This window comes from Schistocerca piceifrons, chromosome X (assembly GCF_021461385.2).
Source record: "Schistocerca piceifrons isolate TAMUIC-IGC-003096 chromosome X, iqSchPice1.1, whole genome shotgun sequence".
NCBI lineage: Eukaryota > Metazoa > Arthropoda > Insecta > Orthoptera > Acrididae > Schistocerca > Schistocerca piceifrons.
The window spans coordinates 85,889,482-85,909,102 of record NC_060149.1 but is presented as its reverse complement, the minus strand read 5'-3'; the positions used below and the strand labels follow the sequence as shown (position 1 = coordinate 85,909,102).

Here is a 19,621-nt window from a genome sequence, read left to right as displayed (position 1 = left end):
AGGGTTTCATGGTTGTACAGCCTCTGTTAGTATACCATTTGGGCCAAGAGCTCCATTTACTTTCAGTCTGGATAGCATTTCAGCCACCTCTGTGTCAGCACATGAGTGAATAGCAGCTGTATTGTCATAATGCTTGTAGAGCACTCCTCTGTTTCACCGTCATCTGGAAGAACAACTTGAAAAACTACTTCAGCTGAACTTGAAAAACTACGTGAGCAGACTCTTCAGTTTGACTGGATGGAGTGGTTGGGGGTCTTATTTTCTCACTGATAATTTTATAGAGTTTGCCCCATGGATCAACTGCCAGGTTTTCACAGACAAATTTCTTCTAACTAGCTTGTCTGCCAGACCTTGTCTCAGATTTATACCTCTCCTTCTTTGCCTATATTGCATCAGTCTAAAATATGTGTCATACAAACTCGTTTGATACATTGTTCTTGCCTTCCAAACTTGTCTTCTAAGTGCAGTAAGTTCTGAGCAATGAAGGATCAGTTGTGCTGGACTGACTTGTTTCTTCAGCGGAGTAGCCTTTTCTATTGCTTTCTGAATAGCTTTTGACAGTTCGAAGGCATTTCGTCATCATTGTCACCCAGCTTCATTGAGGGTGAGGGTGTGCAAAAACTGTTTGCTTTTCTGAAATTTCATTGAATCTTAACAAATGAATTGTGTTACTCCCTGAGCCTCCCTAGTGAGGAAGTATTTTATAAGATTATGAGGACTAGTTCTTTCTCCTGAGATGACTTCCCAGTGTTTGAACCTACCTACAAGGTGGCATGCGCCTAAGAGTACTATCTATATTGTAGTGATTTTGGACACTGGGATGTGGGGTCTGGAGCAAAGTGAACATTCTAACTTACCAAAGGCATTCTATTATATTTAGATTGGGAATCTGGGCATGCCAGTCCATTTCAAGAATGTTATTGTGAACTAACCATTGTCTCACAGATACTGCTTTATGACTGGGTGCATCATACTAATATAAGCATTCATTGTCTCCAGACCGTTGCTCTACTGTATGCAGTGCACAATGCCGTAAAGTGTGTTTATATCCTTCAGTATTTAACATTTTATGAAGTGTAATGAGCGGATCACATCCTAACCTAGACGACTATCCCATACCGTAACACCACCAGCACCTCGTCCGTACTTCAATATTGGCAGTACATACGGTGGCAGATAACGTCCTCCAAGCATTCGCCTAACCCAAAACCTTACATTGGATTGCCACAGGGTATAGCATGATTCATCACTCCGAGTTACTCATTTACAGTCATCCACTGTGCAGTGGTGGTGTTCTTCACACCACCTCAATCCTAGCTTAGCACTGAGTACAGGAATGTGTGGCTTATGAGGAGCTGCTGAATCACTGTACACCATTCTTTTTGACATCCTACGTACAGTCATTGTGTTAGCTGTACTGCAGGTAGCACTTTGAGTGATTCCTTCCACTGATTTAATGCGATTTTCTACAGCCACCCTCCGTAATGCTTTGACGATCCTTGGCCATTAGTATGTGAGGTCTGCCTGGTCTTGGTTTAGCTGTGGTTGTGTCTTCACGGTTTCAGTTAACAATCACATCACACTTCTGCAGCTTTAAAAGGGTCGAAATGCCCGTGATGAAACTGTTACTCGAGTGACATCCAATGACTAGTACATTTTTGATGTCACGGAGCTCACCTGATTGACCCATTCTGCGGTTACTGTTTCTCTGCTGACAACACAATACCCACTGCCTCCTTTTATAGTGGCCTCTCATGTCTCATGACTTCTGGGAACATATCAAAAAGTTAAAGATTCCCTTAGGTGCTTTGAAACAAATTCATTTTACTCAGTATTAATGCACATCCCCTCTTCTGTGGCATAGTGATACACCATACTATAAAGTTTATGAACTGTATGAAGCAATTATGCAATTATAGAGGCACTGCTATATGTAAAGGATTGTCTTGGAATCCTGTGTGCTTATAAAAACAGAGTGGTAGCAGATTTTAAAATGGATGTTTCCTTAAGAAATTGGTTATCTTTGAAGTGTGTTCAGAACTGGAAAACTAACTTACGAGTGGCAACTACTGTTAACAACTTCATGAAGTACTCCCAAACTTCAAATAATTATGAAGTAGCACAGCTGTTATCGGTAAAGATCGTAAGTAATTAAGAACAACAGAAAATTCTCCAAAATAAGTTCAGTTTTCTACCCTTATTGCTATTTGGTTGTAATTTAGACAAAGAATAGATAGAAGTACCTTTGAAGTAATGAATTACTGAAACATAATCGAGACCCTGGAAGCTGTACAGTGTGTTGTGTGGAAACTTAAGTTTGAAAGGCAAGAAAACAGTAAAGAAATCCATATGTGAGAAGCTACAGTAATGCAATATCTATATTACTAAGTGACTATCCCAGAACTCAATATCAGTTGCAGGTTGCCTAGCTAATGATTTCCAGGGGCAACAAAAATTTTTGTTTCAGTAATTTGTGTAATTATTGACCAAATTTTAAAATTAAAAATGCTGTCATAATCTGCTGACTAAGGGATATTATCTTATGTTAAAAGTTCAGTGCAATAAGACAAGTATTAGTGTTAGAAACTATGCGTTTATGTTAAGGCAGTGTAACTGATGGTGCACAAATATCCGGACTTTATTCATCCGGCATTTGAGAATGAGAGCACTTAGCGACTTCCAACAAACTTTAAGCATAATTCTAAACCTTCTCTAAACTACTTCTTGGTTAATGCTTAAAGCCAAATACTAAACACATTAACTTATTTGCAAAGTAAGCAGATGTTTGAAGCTGTTTTATACATGGGAGTTTGATTCTTAAAGGAATGGAGGGTTTACTGGTAGGCAAGTAAAAAAGTAATATAAATTGAAAATCTGTGGAGTAGGGTACAAAATGACAGGAAGTAGGGAGGAGTCTGCTGAAGTTGTTCCTCAAGTTCTCGTAGACCACGATGAAAATGACCCCGAGTATCACAGACAACTTAGGTACTTCAAGGATCATACACTGGTTTTGCTGTCATATATCTGTGTGAGGGCAGAGTTGAATTAAGTCATGTGTAAAATGAAGGCAGTCGAGTTCCAGATCTAGATTTTTCACAATGGAAGTTGCGTGATGTCTAAATGTACATGCTGTATGTTACACAAGTAGCTTAATAAATGAATACATGGCATGTAGGTGAATCTCAAAATGGCTTCAAACAGAAGCAGCTCTCTGGGCGGAAATTGTTGAGGCCTTTTTAGCCACTTGTTGATGTTTTGACCATTGGCTTCCAGCTTGAGATCTTCAGTCAACGTTTGTTTAGTGATTGACAATTCACCAGCATGAGTGTCTGTCATTGTTAAAGTTTCACTCACCATTCCTGGTGACAGACTGGAGATGAGACCATAGTTGTAAATCACATGTGCATGTTGCATCAACATCTGAGGACCTTTCCCTGGTCGTCACCACTGTGGTTCTCCCAGTGTTACCTCCAGAGGTTGTTTATTGCTGCACGAGAATCCAGGATCTGTTTCCGACCAGACTTTCGTCATTCTTGTTAAAACCATTGTCATGTTTATTTTCAATGATTTTAGTACTGTTGGATCGTCCCATCATTCCAATGTAGATGTTTCCACATGTACACTGTGTGCGATAACATCCTGATGATAAGAATGGGTTTCTTTTGTCATTAGCTGATCTGAGACTCACTGATTTTCTTGGTTGGTTTGTAAATAGTCTTTACACTGTGTTTACACAATATACTGCAGACTGTTTTGTTTCTTCACACTTCTTACGCAACTGGCAAAGTACCCGTTGTTCTGCAGAATGTATTCCATGTGTTGCATCTTGCCTCTGTGGTATGCAGATCAAATAATTGTTTTGAATGCATTAAAAGCATATTAATCATGGCTCTTTTCTGTCTTAGGTGACAATTTGAAAGATTGTGTAGGTTTTGGTCCACATGTGTGTGTGTGTGTGTGTGTGTGTGTGTGTGTCAGTTTTTGATACACGCAGTGGCCCAAGTTCTCAATAGTTCTTGTAACCTGCACATGCAGAAGGGTGTCATTAAATTTACTATGGATGTAGAAAAGGATCATCAGCGACCAGACGATCCATTGACACCCGGATCATTGAACATAAAACGATATTGCAGATTGGGTGCAGGTGGAGAAATCAGACATAACGGAGCATGTGAGGAATGAGACAGATTGTGTAAGAAAATTGGTGGACACACAGGTTATTGCTGTGGAGGTGAGCTGCCACATTTTTTTCAGGGAAGCCATTAAAATTTATGAACTCCTCAATAGTTTTAACAAGAAATCAGAAAGCCTGAACATCAATGTGCCTCAAATTCCTGTGCCGCAGCAAACAATCATTGCAGGGAACGAGAGGAGAACCAAAGTGACAATGACAGAAGAAAGCCCCTCAATTGTTGGCTCAAAAGTTACATGCAGTTTTGGCTGTGGCTCAATTCTGGTCTGCCACCAGTAATGGGGTGATGAATCTTTGGTAATTGTAACCACTGGTGCTACCGAAATGTCAGAAAAACCATCAAACAAATATTGGCCAAAGATTCTTAGAAAAAAGCCAACAGGCAATATGTCAGTCTGGAATACTTAACTGGTTGTATTAATAAGGGAAGATAAAAATAAGAGCAGCATGTCTGTTTAGTAAGTGTGAGAGTGTCATAAGATACTCGTCCAACTCTGGCGACATGGGAAATGAGAGTAGTACATGAAGTACCCACTGCTATGCACTGTAAGGCAGTCTACAGACATGAAGCTGTCATAAATAAATAAAGGCAAGATGAAACTTCAGGATCCCCTGAAATCGTAAGAAGGAAATATAAAAGAAAAGTGTAAATCTATAAGCTACAGATTTATGTGGTCCCAAAAGGATTGAATTAATGCCTAGTTTTGATTGGGGAAGAGAAAGTCTGTTGAGGATCTAATTAATTTATATACATAGTAGATGTAATAAGACATTTATTGGGTTTTAGACAACTTGTAGTGCTCATCATTATCTAGAAAACTACTGAGTTTACTGTATCTGTCTGAGTACTGTCAGTAGTGGTATGTGACATCACATTGAAAAACAATAATTACTTAGCTGTTAGTGAAATTATCCCCATGTTTTCTTATATAAACCTAAATTTTGTGTTTTAAACTCAGGTTTACAAGATTCTTTTATCCTGATCTGGAGTAACATTTAACATAAGGAACTGAATGACATGGTCTGAAGAGTCCATTGACTATTGGTTTATCATTATAATTTTTTCATTAGACCTATCTATAAAGATGTTATTAGTGGCTGTTTTTGAACAATTAGCTGCTCTAGTTGTAAAGTTTGCAGTGGGGATTAAGTCAAATGCTAACATTATCGACTGCAGTAAATTTGTACTGAAAGATTAAAAAAAATAATAAATAAATAAATAAAAATCTACTTTAAAATCACTGGCAACTGTCAAGCCAGTTTGTTAAATCAGTGAAGAAACCTGAGATTCCTAAGGATCAACTGCGGATGCTATCATTAAGGTTCATGTGGTAGGATTCTGAGCTATGCCATTGATGTGTAGTGGTCTACATTGGTGATCCAGAATGTTTCATTAATACATATAACACTGCCGATGAGCACTACATATTGTTTTGTCACAACAACAACCTGGCAGTGGTACAAATTTAGTCATATTGAAGCTGCGACAACCCTGTGTCTTAGCCAGACAGTCGTTTACCACAAAGTGATTAATGGGTTGTTGATACAGCAAAATGGCTCTCTAGTTTAAGTTGTAAAGCTGGTTACAAACTTTTCCACTCGTTTACAGAGGTTTCTGGCCGATGGGCCAACTGTGCTTGTAAAGCTGCCCATTGTATGGCTTTGTAAACATTGCAGTAGAACAGATGGTAAGCGGTCAGTAAACCACCATTCTTTGAAGAATCAAGCTCCCATGTACAAAACAGCTTTAGACATCTGAATAATTTACAAATGAATTAAAATTTAGTTTTAAGCATGCAAGCAATGTAAAGTTTTAAAAAGGTTTGCAATTGTGTGCAAAGTTTGTTGAAAGTTGGTGTGTGCTTTCATTATCAATCAGTGAATGAGCATAGTCCGGGAAATTTGTGCTCTGTCCTAAGCAAATTCTAGTTTTACACCCATCTCAGTGTTATGAGATTATAGCTCCTTAACTATTTGTTGTATAATGATATAATTTTACATATATATTCAGTGGTATGTGGGTATTTTCTGCAAAATGTGTTGTGAAGAGATATAGTAGTAAAGAGGCAATAAATAAAAATGTCATGACTGATGCTGAAGTATAGCTGCATGGACAGTGAAAATGAAGAAGCAATGAATTCTTCTCCTTTCATCATTTCTTTGGGAGGTGTCAGGGAGGAACACTGTTGTTGGGGTTCGAAATTGTGTGCCAAGCTCATTGGCTGTCACAGAATACTCTCATTCTTAAATAATGGATGAATATAAGCTGGGTAATTTGCATGCCTTTAGTAATGCTGCCTCAAGACATATACACTGTTCCTAACTTTAATACTTGTTTTACCTAGCTAAACCTTTAATGTAACATTATACCTCTGAATAAGTAGGTTATGATAGCATTTCAAATTTGGGCAATAATTGCATGACATATTGAAAACCAAAATTTTGTTGCTCCTGAAAGCCATTAGATAACTTGACAATAGTTTTAACAAGAAAGAACTCGAAATGGGTGCCTTTGCACCAGATTAGTCATTTGGTAATTTAGGTGACAGGTTGCGTGTGCCATCAGGGAATGTCTAAGGGGCACTAGGTTGTTGTGTCTGCTTCCAGTAGATGTTTCAATGCTAAGCAATAACAATTAAAATAAAACACTTCAAGAAATAAACACTTGATATCTCTCAGACGTGATCGTCTCATACAGTTAAAACATTGTAGGATACCTGTCCCATGTGACTTCTAGAGGATAGGCACCTTGTAGCACAGACAAAGCTGTTGTGACATCTCATATGTAATCGACCTGAAGAAGGCTTCGTGTGACAGTAATTGAACTGTTGGTATTTTCATTTAAATCGTGATGTAGTCAACTGCCCAAACTTATTTTATTGAAATGGATTGTGAGCAGAGAAACACATTAATGTATAATACCAAGATGCAGTTGTCAGTGATATTGTTTCCATTATGTTCAGTTTAATATATTTTATGTTTGTATTTCCCTCTTTGCATATGACATTGACATGTGACTTCTCTCCCTCCATCCCTCCCCCCCCCCCTCCCCTCCCCACCCCACCTCGGCCCTGCATGTTGTTCAAGTACAGCAGTAGTGTTTCCCATATTTCAGAAGCTACACTGCTACTTATTTTATGACTTTTTGATTTCAGTTTTAATGCTTAAATTGCTGCCGTGGATGACAACTCATTCCTGATGTGTTCTTTTGGTTCGCTTCTGTTATAGTGTGTGCAGCCTCAAAACTTTTCATAATTTCATAACACCCCATTTCTTTTTTGCCTCTTTTTACTGTTTGAATAAGTGTGAAATTTTTTAAATTATTTTATAAGAAGACACTGTGTCATTTAGAAATATCTTGTGTTACATTCTTCAGTTTGTTTTTACAGATACTGAATGCTGCTTACAATATTGAGGTGAACCCTTCAAGTTCATCTACGTTACTTCACTCTTTTATGGAAAGACTAAGGAAGCTCCTGTATTCATTCAAGTTCCCTTGGGCTCTTCCACGGAGATTGGATGCTGACTGGAGAAAACAAGTTGCAACTGAAATGATAGACTCATTGAGTCCATCCCGCTTAGTTAAGAGCATTTTTTCTAATCAGGTAATTGCCAAACATATACCTTCTACCTACAGTAAGGAGTACCAGTGGACTATGTTCATCAGTGTCCCATAAGAGTCTAGTGCAGCCAGTGAGCTCTGCAACCTGTGTGAACATCACACAGTCTTAGTAGCCACTCTGATCTGTTGAACTGCTACACATTATGTATATACCTTATGACAGGAGGATAATCTGACCTGAAAGATGTGAATCAAACCAAGAAAATGAACTGGTTCTTGGAACGTCTTCAGTGAATTTATACCATATAAGAATCTGAACTACTTGATGAAAGGGAGAGTACCTCTGAAATTACCAGTGCCATATACGAACAGAGTTGCATCCAAAACTTATGGGCACTAATGACTCACATGATATGTGCCTTGAACTCAAATCAGTCTCAGTCAGTCAGTCAAACCACCTATCCTTTGATACAGCCATCCATCCAGAATTTCATCTTATATTTATCTTTTCATGTTTGCATATCAACTGCTAAGCTGAAAGTGAGGATTATCAGTTAACACTGTGCAAGGAGAGATGAAGTTTTGTACTGTCATAAATATAAGTTATTGAGCTTGCAATAACATAATTTAGTTTACCACATTATATGATTCAGGAAAGCATGCAAATTTATTATTCGTGATTTAAACAGTACATATTATGCTCTAGGTACATATGTCAGTGTGTGTTTAATGCAGCTTATTAAAAATTTCACTTTTATTTATGAATTATTTGAGAAAATTTGAAGACTGTAAAGCTGTGTAGATCATGTCTTTTGTTTTCGCGCAATAAATAGAGACAGTATCTTTTTTGTTTTGTAAATAAAAATGCCTTTTCTTGCTGCACACTCATTTATTTTCCCAGAAGCATTTTGCCTTTACTCACTTAAACGCATTATCAATGGAATCTATAATGATACAGTTATGATATATTTTTGTTTTGATATGTATTATTCGTAGATTATAAAACAGTTCACTGCTTGCTTTTTATGTAAATATATGATTACTTACAGTTCTTCCTGTTTTTAGTTGGCATCGGTGTTTCCTCTCATCTGGTCACATGGAGGTTGCACTACCGCTCTATTTACAAAATATAAACATGTTTTTAGTGTTTAGAACATTTTTCTTCCCACTTTTGATTTTGTTTCCACTTGCTGTTTTTATGCATTCTCAGCCTTCTGTCACTAGTACAGACATGTCCGCCCCCGGTAGCTGATTGGTCAGCATGACGGATTGTCAATCCTCTGGGCCCGGGTTCGATTCCCGGCTGGGTCGGGGAATTTGCTCCACCAAGGGACTGGGTGTTGTGCTGTCATCATCATCATCATCATCATCATCATCCTATCATCATCTTTAACTGCAAGTCGCCGAAGTAGTGTCAAATTGCACCCTCCCCCCCTGTGGCTCTCCCTTCCCCCCCCTGAACATCTCCCTTCCCCCCCCCTGAACATCTCCCTTCCCCCCCTGAACATCTCCCTTCCCCCCCTGAACATCTCCCTTCACCCCTGAGCATCTCCGTTCCCCCCCTGAACCTCTCCCTTCCCCCCCTGAACCTCTCCCTTCCCCCCCTGAACCTCTCCCTTCCCCCCCTGAACCTCTCCCATCCCCCCCTGAACCTCTCCCTTCCCCCCCTGAGCCTCTCCCTTCCCCCCCTGAGCCTCTCCCTTCCCCCCCTGAACCTCTCCCTTCCCCCCTGAACCTCTCCCTTCCCCCCCTGAACCTCTCCCTTCCCCCCCTGAACCTCTCCCTTCCCCCCCTGAACCTCTCCCTTCCCCCCCTGAACCTCTCCCTTCCCCCCCTGAACCTCTCCCTTCCCCCCCTGAACCTCTCCCTTCCCCCCCTGAACCTCTCCCTTCCCCCCCTGAACCTCTCCCTTCCCCCCCTGAACCTCTCCCTTCCCCCCCTGAACCTCTCCCTTCCCCCCCTGAACCTCTCCCTTCCCCCCCTGAACCTCTCCCTTCCCCCCCTGAACCTCTCCCTTCCCCCCCTGAACCTCTCCCTTCCCCCCTGAACCTCTCCCTCCCCCCCCCTGAACCTCTCCCTCCTCCCCCCTGAACCTCTCCCTCCTCCCCCCCTGAACCTCTCCCTCCTCCCCCCTGAACCTCTCCCTCCTCCCCCCCTGAACCTCTCCCTCCTCCCCCCCTGAACCTCTCCCTTCCCCCCCCCCTGAACCTCTCCCTCCTCCCCCCCTGAACCTCTCCCTCCTCCCCCCCTGAACCTCTCCCTTCCCCCCCCCCCTGAACCTCTCCCTTCCCCCCCCCCTGAACCTCTCCCTTCCCCCCCCTGAACCTCTCCCTTCCCCCCCCTGAACCTCTCCCTTCCCCCCCCTGAACCTCTCCCTTCCCCCCCCCCCCTGAACCTCTCCCTTCCCCCCCCTGAACATCTCCCTTCCCCCCCCGAACCTCTCCCTTCCCCCCCCGAACCTCTCCCTTCCCCCCCCGAACCTCTCCCTTCCCCCCCGAACCTCTCCCTTCCCCCCCGAACCTCTCCCTCCCCCCCGAACCTCTCCCTCCCCCCCGAACCTCTCCCTCCCCCCCGAACCTCTCCCTCCCCCCCGAACCTCTCCCTCCCCCCCGAACATCTCCCTCCCCCCCGAACCTCTCCCTTCCCCCCCTCCCCCCGAACCTCTCCCTTCCCCCTCCCCCCGAACCTCTCCCTTCCCCCTCCCCCCGAACCTCTCCCTTCCCCCCCCTGAACCTCTCCCTTCCCCCTCCCCCCGAACCTCTCCCTTCCCCCCCTGAAACTCTCCCTTCCCCCCCTGAAACTCTCCCTTCCCCCCCCCCCCCTGAACCTCTCCCTTCCCCCCCCCCTGAACCTCTCCCTTCCCCCTGAACCTCTCCCTTCCCCCCCCTGAACATCTCCCTCCCCCCCCGAACCTCTCCCTCCCCCCCTGAACCTCTCCCTCCCCCCCCCTGAACCTCTCCCTCCCCCCCCCCCCCTGAACCTCTCCCTCCCCCCCCCTGAACCTCTCCCTCCCCCCCACCTGAACCTCTCCCTCCCCCCCTGAACCTCTCCCTCCCCCCCTGAACCTCTCCCTCCCCCCCCTGAACCTCTCCCTCCCCCCTGAACCTCTCCCTCCCCCCTGAACCTCTCCCTCCCCCCTGAACCTCTCCCTCCCCCCTGAACCTCTCCCTCCCCCCCGCCCCCCGTGGCTCTCCCTCCCCCCCGCCCCCCGTGGCTCTCCCTCCCCCCGCCCCCTGTGGCTCTCCCTCCCCCCGCCCCCCTGTGGCTCTCCCTCCCCCCGCCCCCCTGTGGCTCTCCCTCCCCCCGCCCCCCTGTGGCTCTCCCTCCCCCCGCCCCCTGTGGCTCTCCCTCCCCCCGCCCCCTGTGGCTCTCCCTCCCCCCCGCCCCCTGTGGCTCACCCTCCCCCCCGCCCCCCTGTGGCTCTCCCTCCACCCAGCCCCCCGCCCCCCCGTGGCTCTCCCTCCGCCCGCCCCCGGGCCGGTTGGCTACATGTACGTATACGTAAACAAACCAAACAGGATGAGATACACAGTGAACTCAAAATAGTTTTGTGTATATTGGAGTTATGTCTATACTAGTGACCGAAGATGGGAGCACCTCAAAATAGGTGCAACAAAATAAAAAATTGGAATTAAAAGGTTTGAAAAACGGAGAAAGCTTACGTTTTATAAATAGTGGCAGTGCGACCTACATGTGACCAGATGAGAGAAAACCCAGATGCCAACTAAAAACAGAAAGAACCGGAAGTAATCACTTATTTACATAAAAAGCAAGCAGTGAACTGTTTTATAATGTACAAATAATACATATCAGAGCAAAAGTCTTATCATAACTTTATCGCTATGGATCCCACCTTAAAGTGAAAAAATGTGAAATGAGTCTGGGAAAATAAAACACAGCACAGCAAGAGAAGGCATTTTTATTTACGAAACCAATTATTTCTGTGATTGCTGTGGAGGATGGCCATGCAAAGAAACTCGAGACAGTTTTTTTCCTTTTTATTTTTACACTACTGGCCATTAAAATTGCTTCACCAAGAAGAAATGCAGATGATAAATGGGTATTCATTGGACAAATATATTATACTAGAACTGACATGTGATTACATTTACACGCAATTTGGGTGCATAGATCCTCTGGCCGTAATAACAGCCTCGATACGCCTGGGCATTGAGTCGAACAGACCTTGGATGGTGTGTACAGGTACAACTGCCCATGCAGCTTTAACACAATACCACAGTTCATCAAGAATAGTGACTGGCGTATTGTGATGAGCCAGTTGCTCGGCCACCATTGACAAGACGTTTTTGAATTGGTGAGAGATCTGGAGAATGTGCTGGCCAGGGCAGCAGTTGAACATTTTCTATATCCAGAAAGGCCTGTACAGGACCTGCAACATGCGGTCATGCATTATCCTGCTAAAATGTAGGGTTTCACAGGGATCAAACGAAGGGTAGAGCCACGGGTCGTAAACACATCTGAAATGTAATGTCCACTGTTCAAAGTGCCGTCAATGCGAAGAAGAGGTGACTGAGATGTGTAACCAATGGACCCCTCTTCCATCACACCAGGTAATATGCCAGTATGGCGATGACGAATACACTCGTCCAATGTGCGTTCATCATGATGTCGCCAAACATGGATGTGACCATCATGATGCTGTAAACAGAACCTGCATTCATCTGAAGAAATGACGTTTTGGCATTCTTGCACCCAGGTTCATCATTGAGTACACCATCACAGCCACTCCTGTCTGTGATGCTGCGTCAAGGGTAACCGCAGCCATGGTCTCCAAGCTGATAGTCCATGCTGCTGCAAATGTTGTCAAACTGTTCGTGCATATGGTTGTTGTCTTGCAAACCTCCCCATCTGTTGACTCAGGGATCGATACGTGGCTGCACGATCTGTTACAGCCATGCGGATAAGATGCCTGTCATCTCAACTGCTAGTGATAAGAGGCCCTTGGGATCCAGCATGGCGTTCCGTATTACCCTCCTGAACCCACCGATTCCATATTCTGCTAACAGTCATTGGATCTCGACCAACGCGAGCAGCAATGTTGCGACAAGGTAAACCGCAATCGCGATAGGCTACAATCTGACCTTTATCAAAGTCAGAAACATGATGGTACGCATTTCTCCTCTGTACACTGGGCATCACGACATCGTTTCACCAGGCAACACCAGTCAATTGCTGTTTGTGTAATGGAAATATGTTGGAAACTTTCCTCATGTCAGCAAGTTGTAGGTGTCACCACCGGCGCCAACCTTGTGTGAATGCTCTGATAAGCTAATCATTTGCCTATCACAACATCTTCTTCCTGTCGGTTAAATTTCCTGTCTGTAGCACATCATTTTCATGGTGTAGCAATTTTAATGGCCACTAGCGTATTTATTTATTTTTTGCCAGTATGTGTAAGTAGAGGTTATCTTTTTCTTAGTTCAATTTCCAAAAGGTAGTGCACATTTTAATTTGTTTGTTTCACCAAGTCTGCATACAGACCTAATTGCATATTGGCCAAAATTTTTGTAAATGCATTTTCCACTTCCTCGGTGATTTTACTTACTTAGATTTGCCTTAGAATTGTTAGTTCAGGGTATGATGATATGGATGCTGTGGTTATATTTTCCATTAGGGTGACTGTAGTGGCATGAGTGTTCAGCAGGTAAATAAGACTCTTTAGTGATTTTTCAGGATATGCTGTAGAGGTGGGAAGAGAGTGGAGCAGGAGGGGAACATTGTTGCCCTTCAGGCTTAATTAAATAAGGCAAGATAAGATCCAGACAGGTTAAGGGGGGAGGAGAGTAAAGAGCGATGGGGAGCGGCAACAGATAATAGAACAAACAGCCATAGACTTGTTTTGACACATTGCAGTAAACTTTCAGCAAGAAATTGGAAGGTAAGAATGTAAGAAAGTTAGTAAAGAGAAAGTAAAGTTGGTTGTTAGGTAGTTGTCATGTGAAAACTGTAGGCCAAGTTGTGAGGATTCCCTTTCACTTTCTCGACTGTCGAATTGAAATTCAGTCGGAACTTCGCTCTCAATTCAATCTTCCCTTGTACTAATGAATTAATTGGAATAAGTATGAAGGAATACATTTTTCACCAGCAATGAATTTATTAATCAGATAGCCAGATATAACGTGTCCTTTTACAATTGTCCGATCATATGCTTGCTATTCAAACAACTCTTGCTGTTTGTGGGTCTCACATCATTCAGAGAAGCTCTCCATACTTGGGACTTCTATGTTTGCATTTTTGTATAACCAACAAATTTAATACTTAAATATTCTAATAGCATAATACACACATTTAAATTTATTAAGATAATTATTTATATCTTTCTCTTAACAAATAATGTCAAAAGCCAAAGGTAGGGAGGGTTTGGTCGCTCTTATTGTCATTCAGTATTTATATGCAACCTTACTTCAGTGTTACTGAGTCGCATAAGCAATTTTCGTTTCATAACTCTTTGTACTTTTCTGATTTTCATTTGTAACCAGAAGAATTTATTTCTACTTCACTAAAAACTTATTTACTCACTTTCACTTTACTTATTGCCACAAACAGCGTAAGAATATTAAAATCGTTAAATTTATCGGAAAGTGTCTAAGCAAAATACTTGAGCAAAATTTCACTTTAGCAAATCTATTACATAAATCATACAGTACTTTTATCTTTACGTGAAAGGCTAGTCCACAACAATTATTTTCAGACATTTCACCTTACATGAAGCCCCATTGTACACTTCTTTGTTAAATGTTCGGTTGTAGTCATGCTTTCCTTGATTTTGTCACTTTCTCAGACAACGAACCTGGTATTCGGTGATGAAAATTAGTGCTTGTAGATACTCAAATGTTTTTATAAAAGGTTTAATCGGAATAATCAGATACCAGGAAATATACCTATATAGGTGAATATTGGGAATAAAATAACAGGATGAACCAAATTTTATGTAACTTAATAATTATTCAAAAACATTAATTTTGAATTAATGGTTCATGCTTCTATGATTCTAATTATACAGTTTGTAAGGTGTTGGCTGTAGCTATTGGATGTGGCAGATAGTAATGGCTGCTACACTGTCCATGGTATGGTGTACAAATTTCTTGAAATATGGGCTAATTAATTCTTCATGGCATCATTTTAATGTCCATAACATAGCCCAACAACTCATACCAAAGCTGTAATAATTCAGCAGCCGTTATCCGAGGCTACTGTGCATCAATTTCCAGACAAGACATCGCCTGCTCCATCAGTGTGTTACATCTTTCGCTGCTGCCCACAGACTCTCTCTTCTTGTTACCACTCTTTCTACAGGTAGCATTCCAAAAAACCAAGCCACCTTTCATGATTTCCACAGTTAACTTCCATTCAGTACAAAAGCACTCCACCTTTTACGTAACACATATCCTACACATTGTCCCTAAGCATGTACCATTTTATACAAATGACAACTTGCTCAAATGTATATATTTACACTCGCAGACATTTTCATTTCATTAATCTATGACTAAAAATTGTTTAGTAAATTATAAATTTCACAGATTTCTTTACATGAGTTACATACATACATACATACATTAGCAAAGCACTCTAACATCACATATATCATACTTTTCAAATAGTCTTTGCATATCGCAGTTATATTATGACAAATTTTAAATGCATAAAAAAAAAAATTATAAGTTTAGATGACTGAGTAATATTGTTCTAAGAGCAGCACCTTTTTTAGGGTAGGGAGGACAGAAAAACAATGAAGTTTCAATAGATGCCAGAACTGTAACAACATGCAGTTTGAGAAAGAAACTAAAGTACATAATTTTGGTATACTGTATTCAGATAAAAACCTATTAGTTGAAAATTTCCAGCATTCACAGGAAATTCTGTTTCCTCAAAGTTGCTTCACTTGGTGTAAAATGTCAGCATCCTTATTACATCAGAATAATTTAGGGCTAAGGTGTAACAATAATGATTTACTTACTTCCATTTATGAAGTTGTCGTCAAACGGAATGCACATAATCTGCCTCTTTGGAGATAGTGTGACCACAGGTACATGGATATGTAATGAAAAATGCAACATATTTATTTAAAAAAGCCCTTATTTATTTGAAAACTATTGATGATGCTTGTATGGTGGCTGCTACCAGAGTAAAAGTGTTTGATGTTTCAAGGCACAGTGTATTAGATTCGTACCGCATACAGGGAAAGCAGAAAATCATCATCCACTAAGTCACAATGCAGGCAAAGTATGTTTAAGTGATCATGACAAACAGTTATTTAAGAGGAATGTGACGAAAAAGGAGTGGATGGCAGCTGCAAAAATCAGTGCAGAACTGAATGTCACAGTCATACTCGCAAACCCTGTCAGCACCAAAATGACACAAAGGCAACTCAGTAAGCAGGGAACTGGAGGATGGAGGGCGAGCTGGAATTCCAAAACCAGTCATCAGTGATGCAAATGCGTGTAACAGGAAAACACGGTGCTGAGGCCCTAAAACTGGGACTTTGGAGCAATGGGAGAAAGTCATTTGCTCAGATGAGTTTTATTACCCATTGTTTTCAGCTTATGGCAGACTTTCTGCCTAAAGAATGAAACACAGTTGGGGTTCGTTGATGATTTGAGCAGCTGTATTATGGTATTCCATGAGCTACATGGTTACTGAGCACAGTCGCATTACTGCCAAGGTTTATATGGATTTGAGCAGCTGTATTATGGTATTCCATGAGCTACATGGTTACTGAGCACAGTCGCATTACTGCCAAGGTTTATATGACCATTTTGGCTGATCATGTCCAACCTATGGTACAAACTTTGTGCCCAATTGTGGTGCTGTGTTCCAAAACAGTGGTCCACACTAACACAACTTGCATCAACCAGGACTGATTTTGTGAGCAAGAGTTTTAATTGTTGTATATGTCCTGGCCAACATAGTCACCAGATCTCAATAATATTCAGCCTTTGTGTTCTACTTTGGAGAGAAGGGTGTATGATCTTTATCCACATCCATCATAGTTATTTGAACTTGCCACTATTTTGCAGGAAGAATGATATGATTCCCTTGAAAACCATATTGGAGCTGTATTTATGCTTTCTGAGGTGACTGGATGCTTCTTTGAATCCCAGCAGGTTTCCTGCACTGTATTAAGCATGTAAGATTTTTAGTGTTTCCATATTTTTGTCCATCTACTCCATATTGCATCATTTTTTGGGGTTAACTCATTAGGCCAAAGTAAATTTTTCATAGTTAAGAAGCATTTAATAAGAATTATCTGTGAACTTGAACATCATGTAGATGCGTATTCAGGTAACTGTGGGTACTAACTCCTGCTTCCCAATATATTATATGTCATCTTCATACCAACAGCTCTGTTTATTGAATAAATACTACAAATAAGAAGAATCTTTAAAGTCACTTTAGTTCAGATATGTGTCCATTATTCAAGAATACACATTTTCGGTAACTTGCCAGCAGCCTTAAAAGTCTAGCTACTAATGAAAGTTCAGCTTATTAATCTTACTTCTGCTCATCTTCAGTGCAGTAATGTCATCAATGTAAACAATTTTCGATGTGGTGGTGTATGGCTGTAATAATCAAAGACTTATCATATGCACCTCACTGCAGTATACAAGGGACGACAAAAAGTAAGTTACACATTATTATGGGAGGCCAAGTAACTTTTCTTGAATGTTGCACTACACTTCAGAGTGACACAGATACATGATGCTGTTTTTCAACATAGTCGCCAAGCCTCTATAAACAATGATCAGAATGTTCTACAGTCGTTAAATTCCTCTATAAGGAATCTGCTCCTTAGTTGTGGAGCCATTCGAGAACTTCTGTGTGAGTGTGATCATCACTGGAAAATCTATGATTACTGCAAATCAGATCCTTGATTCCATGGACAGTTTCACCTGTGGTAGATGTCGATGCCATTCTCTCCTGATCAGTATTACCCAAATAGCACCATTTCACTATTTCTTAATGTGACATTGCATTTGGCCCATATACCTCCAGAATTTCAGTGGGAATCCGTGTGGAAGTTCGACATTTTGCCCACAAGAACTGTACTGTCCCTCCTACTTCAACTTTGAAAGTACATTTCCAATTGCCGTGCCACATCACTCACACACTGTGGTTCACCTGTTAATCCTGCTACAGCAAAACTGTCTCTGTAAGGGAACCCAAAACATGTAGTCTCTTTTGACATGCTTCACTCTTGCTGCGCAGTGGTCTTAGTGTGGGATGACGTGTGTAACTTACTTTTTGAAGTTTTCCCTTACATTTACACATTTTTTGGCAAGTATGTTACAGCCTTTTAAAGGGAAATATGTTTGAGTTTTTGACTTACTCCACATCCACGAATATCATTTCACTAATGATGTGTGCAAGGAACAAGAGCATCTACTTCCCCCAGTCCCTTGCATTAGAAAGTCACAGTTGGAAACTTGCTTTACATTAACCGAGGTGAGTCGACGACTGGCTGCTAGGAGCTGGGGCCGCCGCTTATATAGAGATCGTAGGGGGCGCCACCACACATCACGTGACGTCGATGTGCACCTATCTCTGGCTATCGTCTGTTCTCTCGATTACAGGCAATCGATTGTCACGTGATTGATGCGACGTCGACCGCCATATCTTATCCAATTTTAATCCTTCTTCTTTACGATTAAAATTGTATTGATGTTTGTGAATTTCAATTGCCTCTCTATACATATGTGTATAATAGTGCGACGTCCTCACTAGCACGCTTGTTTCACCAAACTTTATTTCGTGATCTCCATCCTTAAAAACATGTTCCGCTACTGCCGATTTGTCGATATGTCCCAAGCGACAGTTTCTTTTGTGCTCCGTCAACCGTGTATTGATGCTTCTTTTTGTAGTTCCTATGTAAACCCTGCCACAACTACACGGAATTTTATATACCCCGGGGGTGACGAGCATCTTTTGTTGATCTTAGGCATTCACTAATTTTCTTAGTAGGTCTAAAAATGGTCTCTACCTGAAACTTGGCTAGTACTTTTCCAATGCGATCCGTGATATTATGGATGAACGGAAGAAATACTTTTCCAGCTGATGGTTGTTGCTGTCTCCTATTTTTAGGCATTTTTCTATTTGGGTGAAGTGCTCGGTTAATCTCGTTTTTCGTATAACCATTTTTCGCAAAGGCCATTCGTAAATGATTTAGTTCTTCTTGTAAGTAGCCTGGTTCACAAATATTATTGGCCCTATCCACTAGTGTTTTTATGACCCCCCTCTTTTGCCTAGGGTGGTGGTTTGAGTTCTTATGGGGGTAGCGATCAGTATGTGTACCTTTTCTGTAGACCTTATGGCCTAAGGTCCCATCCACCCGTTTGATAACTGATACATCCAAGAAGTTAAGTTGTCCATTCTTCTCCTTCTCCATAGTAAATTTAATCTTTGGGTTGATGCTATTTAAGTGCACCAGAAAATCATTCAAGTCTTCTTCCTCATGATTCCATATTACAAAGGTATCATCCACATACCGATACCACTTCGAGGGGCTTTTTTTGGCCGACTGCAGTGCTTGATGTTCAAAATATTCCATGAATAAATTCGCAATTGCGGGACTTAGGGGGCTTCCCATGGCTACCCCATCGATCTGTTCATAAAATTCACCATTGTACTGAAAATAGGTTGAGGATAGACAGTGTTGAAACAAGGCTACTATATCAGTAGGGAACATATTGGCTATATGGGAGAGAGCTTCATCAACTGGAACCATCGTGAACAAAGACACTATCTCAAAACTGACAAGTATGTCATTAGGACCGACAGTCAGTTTTGATATAGTGTCTTTGTTCACGATGGTTCCAGTTGATGAAGCTCTCTCCCATATAGCCGAT

At 41.8% G+C, this 19,621-nt stretch overlaps 1 protein-coding gene across 1 annotated transcript in view; it reads left to right on the top strand.

The window, feature by feature from the left end:
• LOC124721704 (dual serine/threonine and tyrosine protein kinase-like) overlaps positions 1-19,621 on the top strand; it is a 333,620-nt gene that overhangs the window by 165,841 nt on the left and 148,158 nt on the right. The window contains exon 9 of the mRNA XM_047246790.1: positions 7,582-7,797. Coding sequence (XP_047102746.1) covers positions 7,582-7,797 — 216 coding nt within the window. The remainder of the gene's footprint in view (positions 1-7,581; positions 7,798-19,621) is intronic.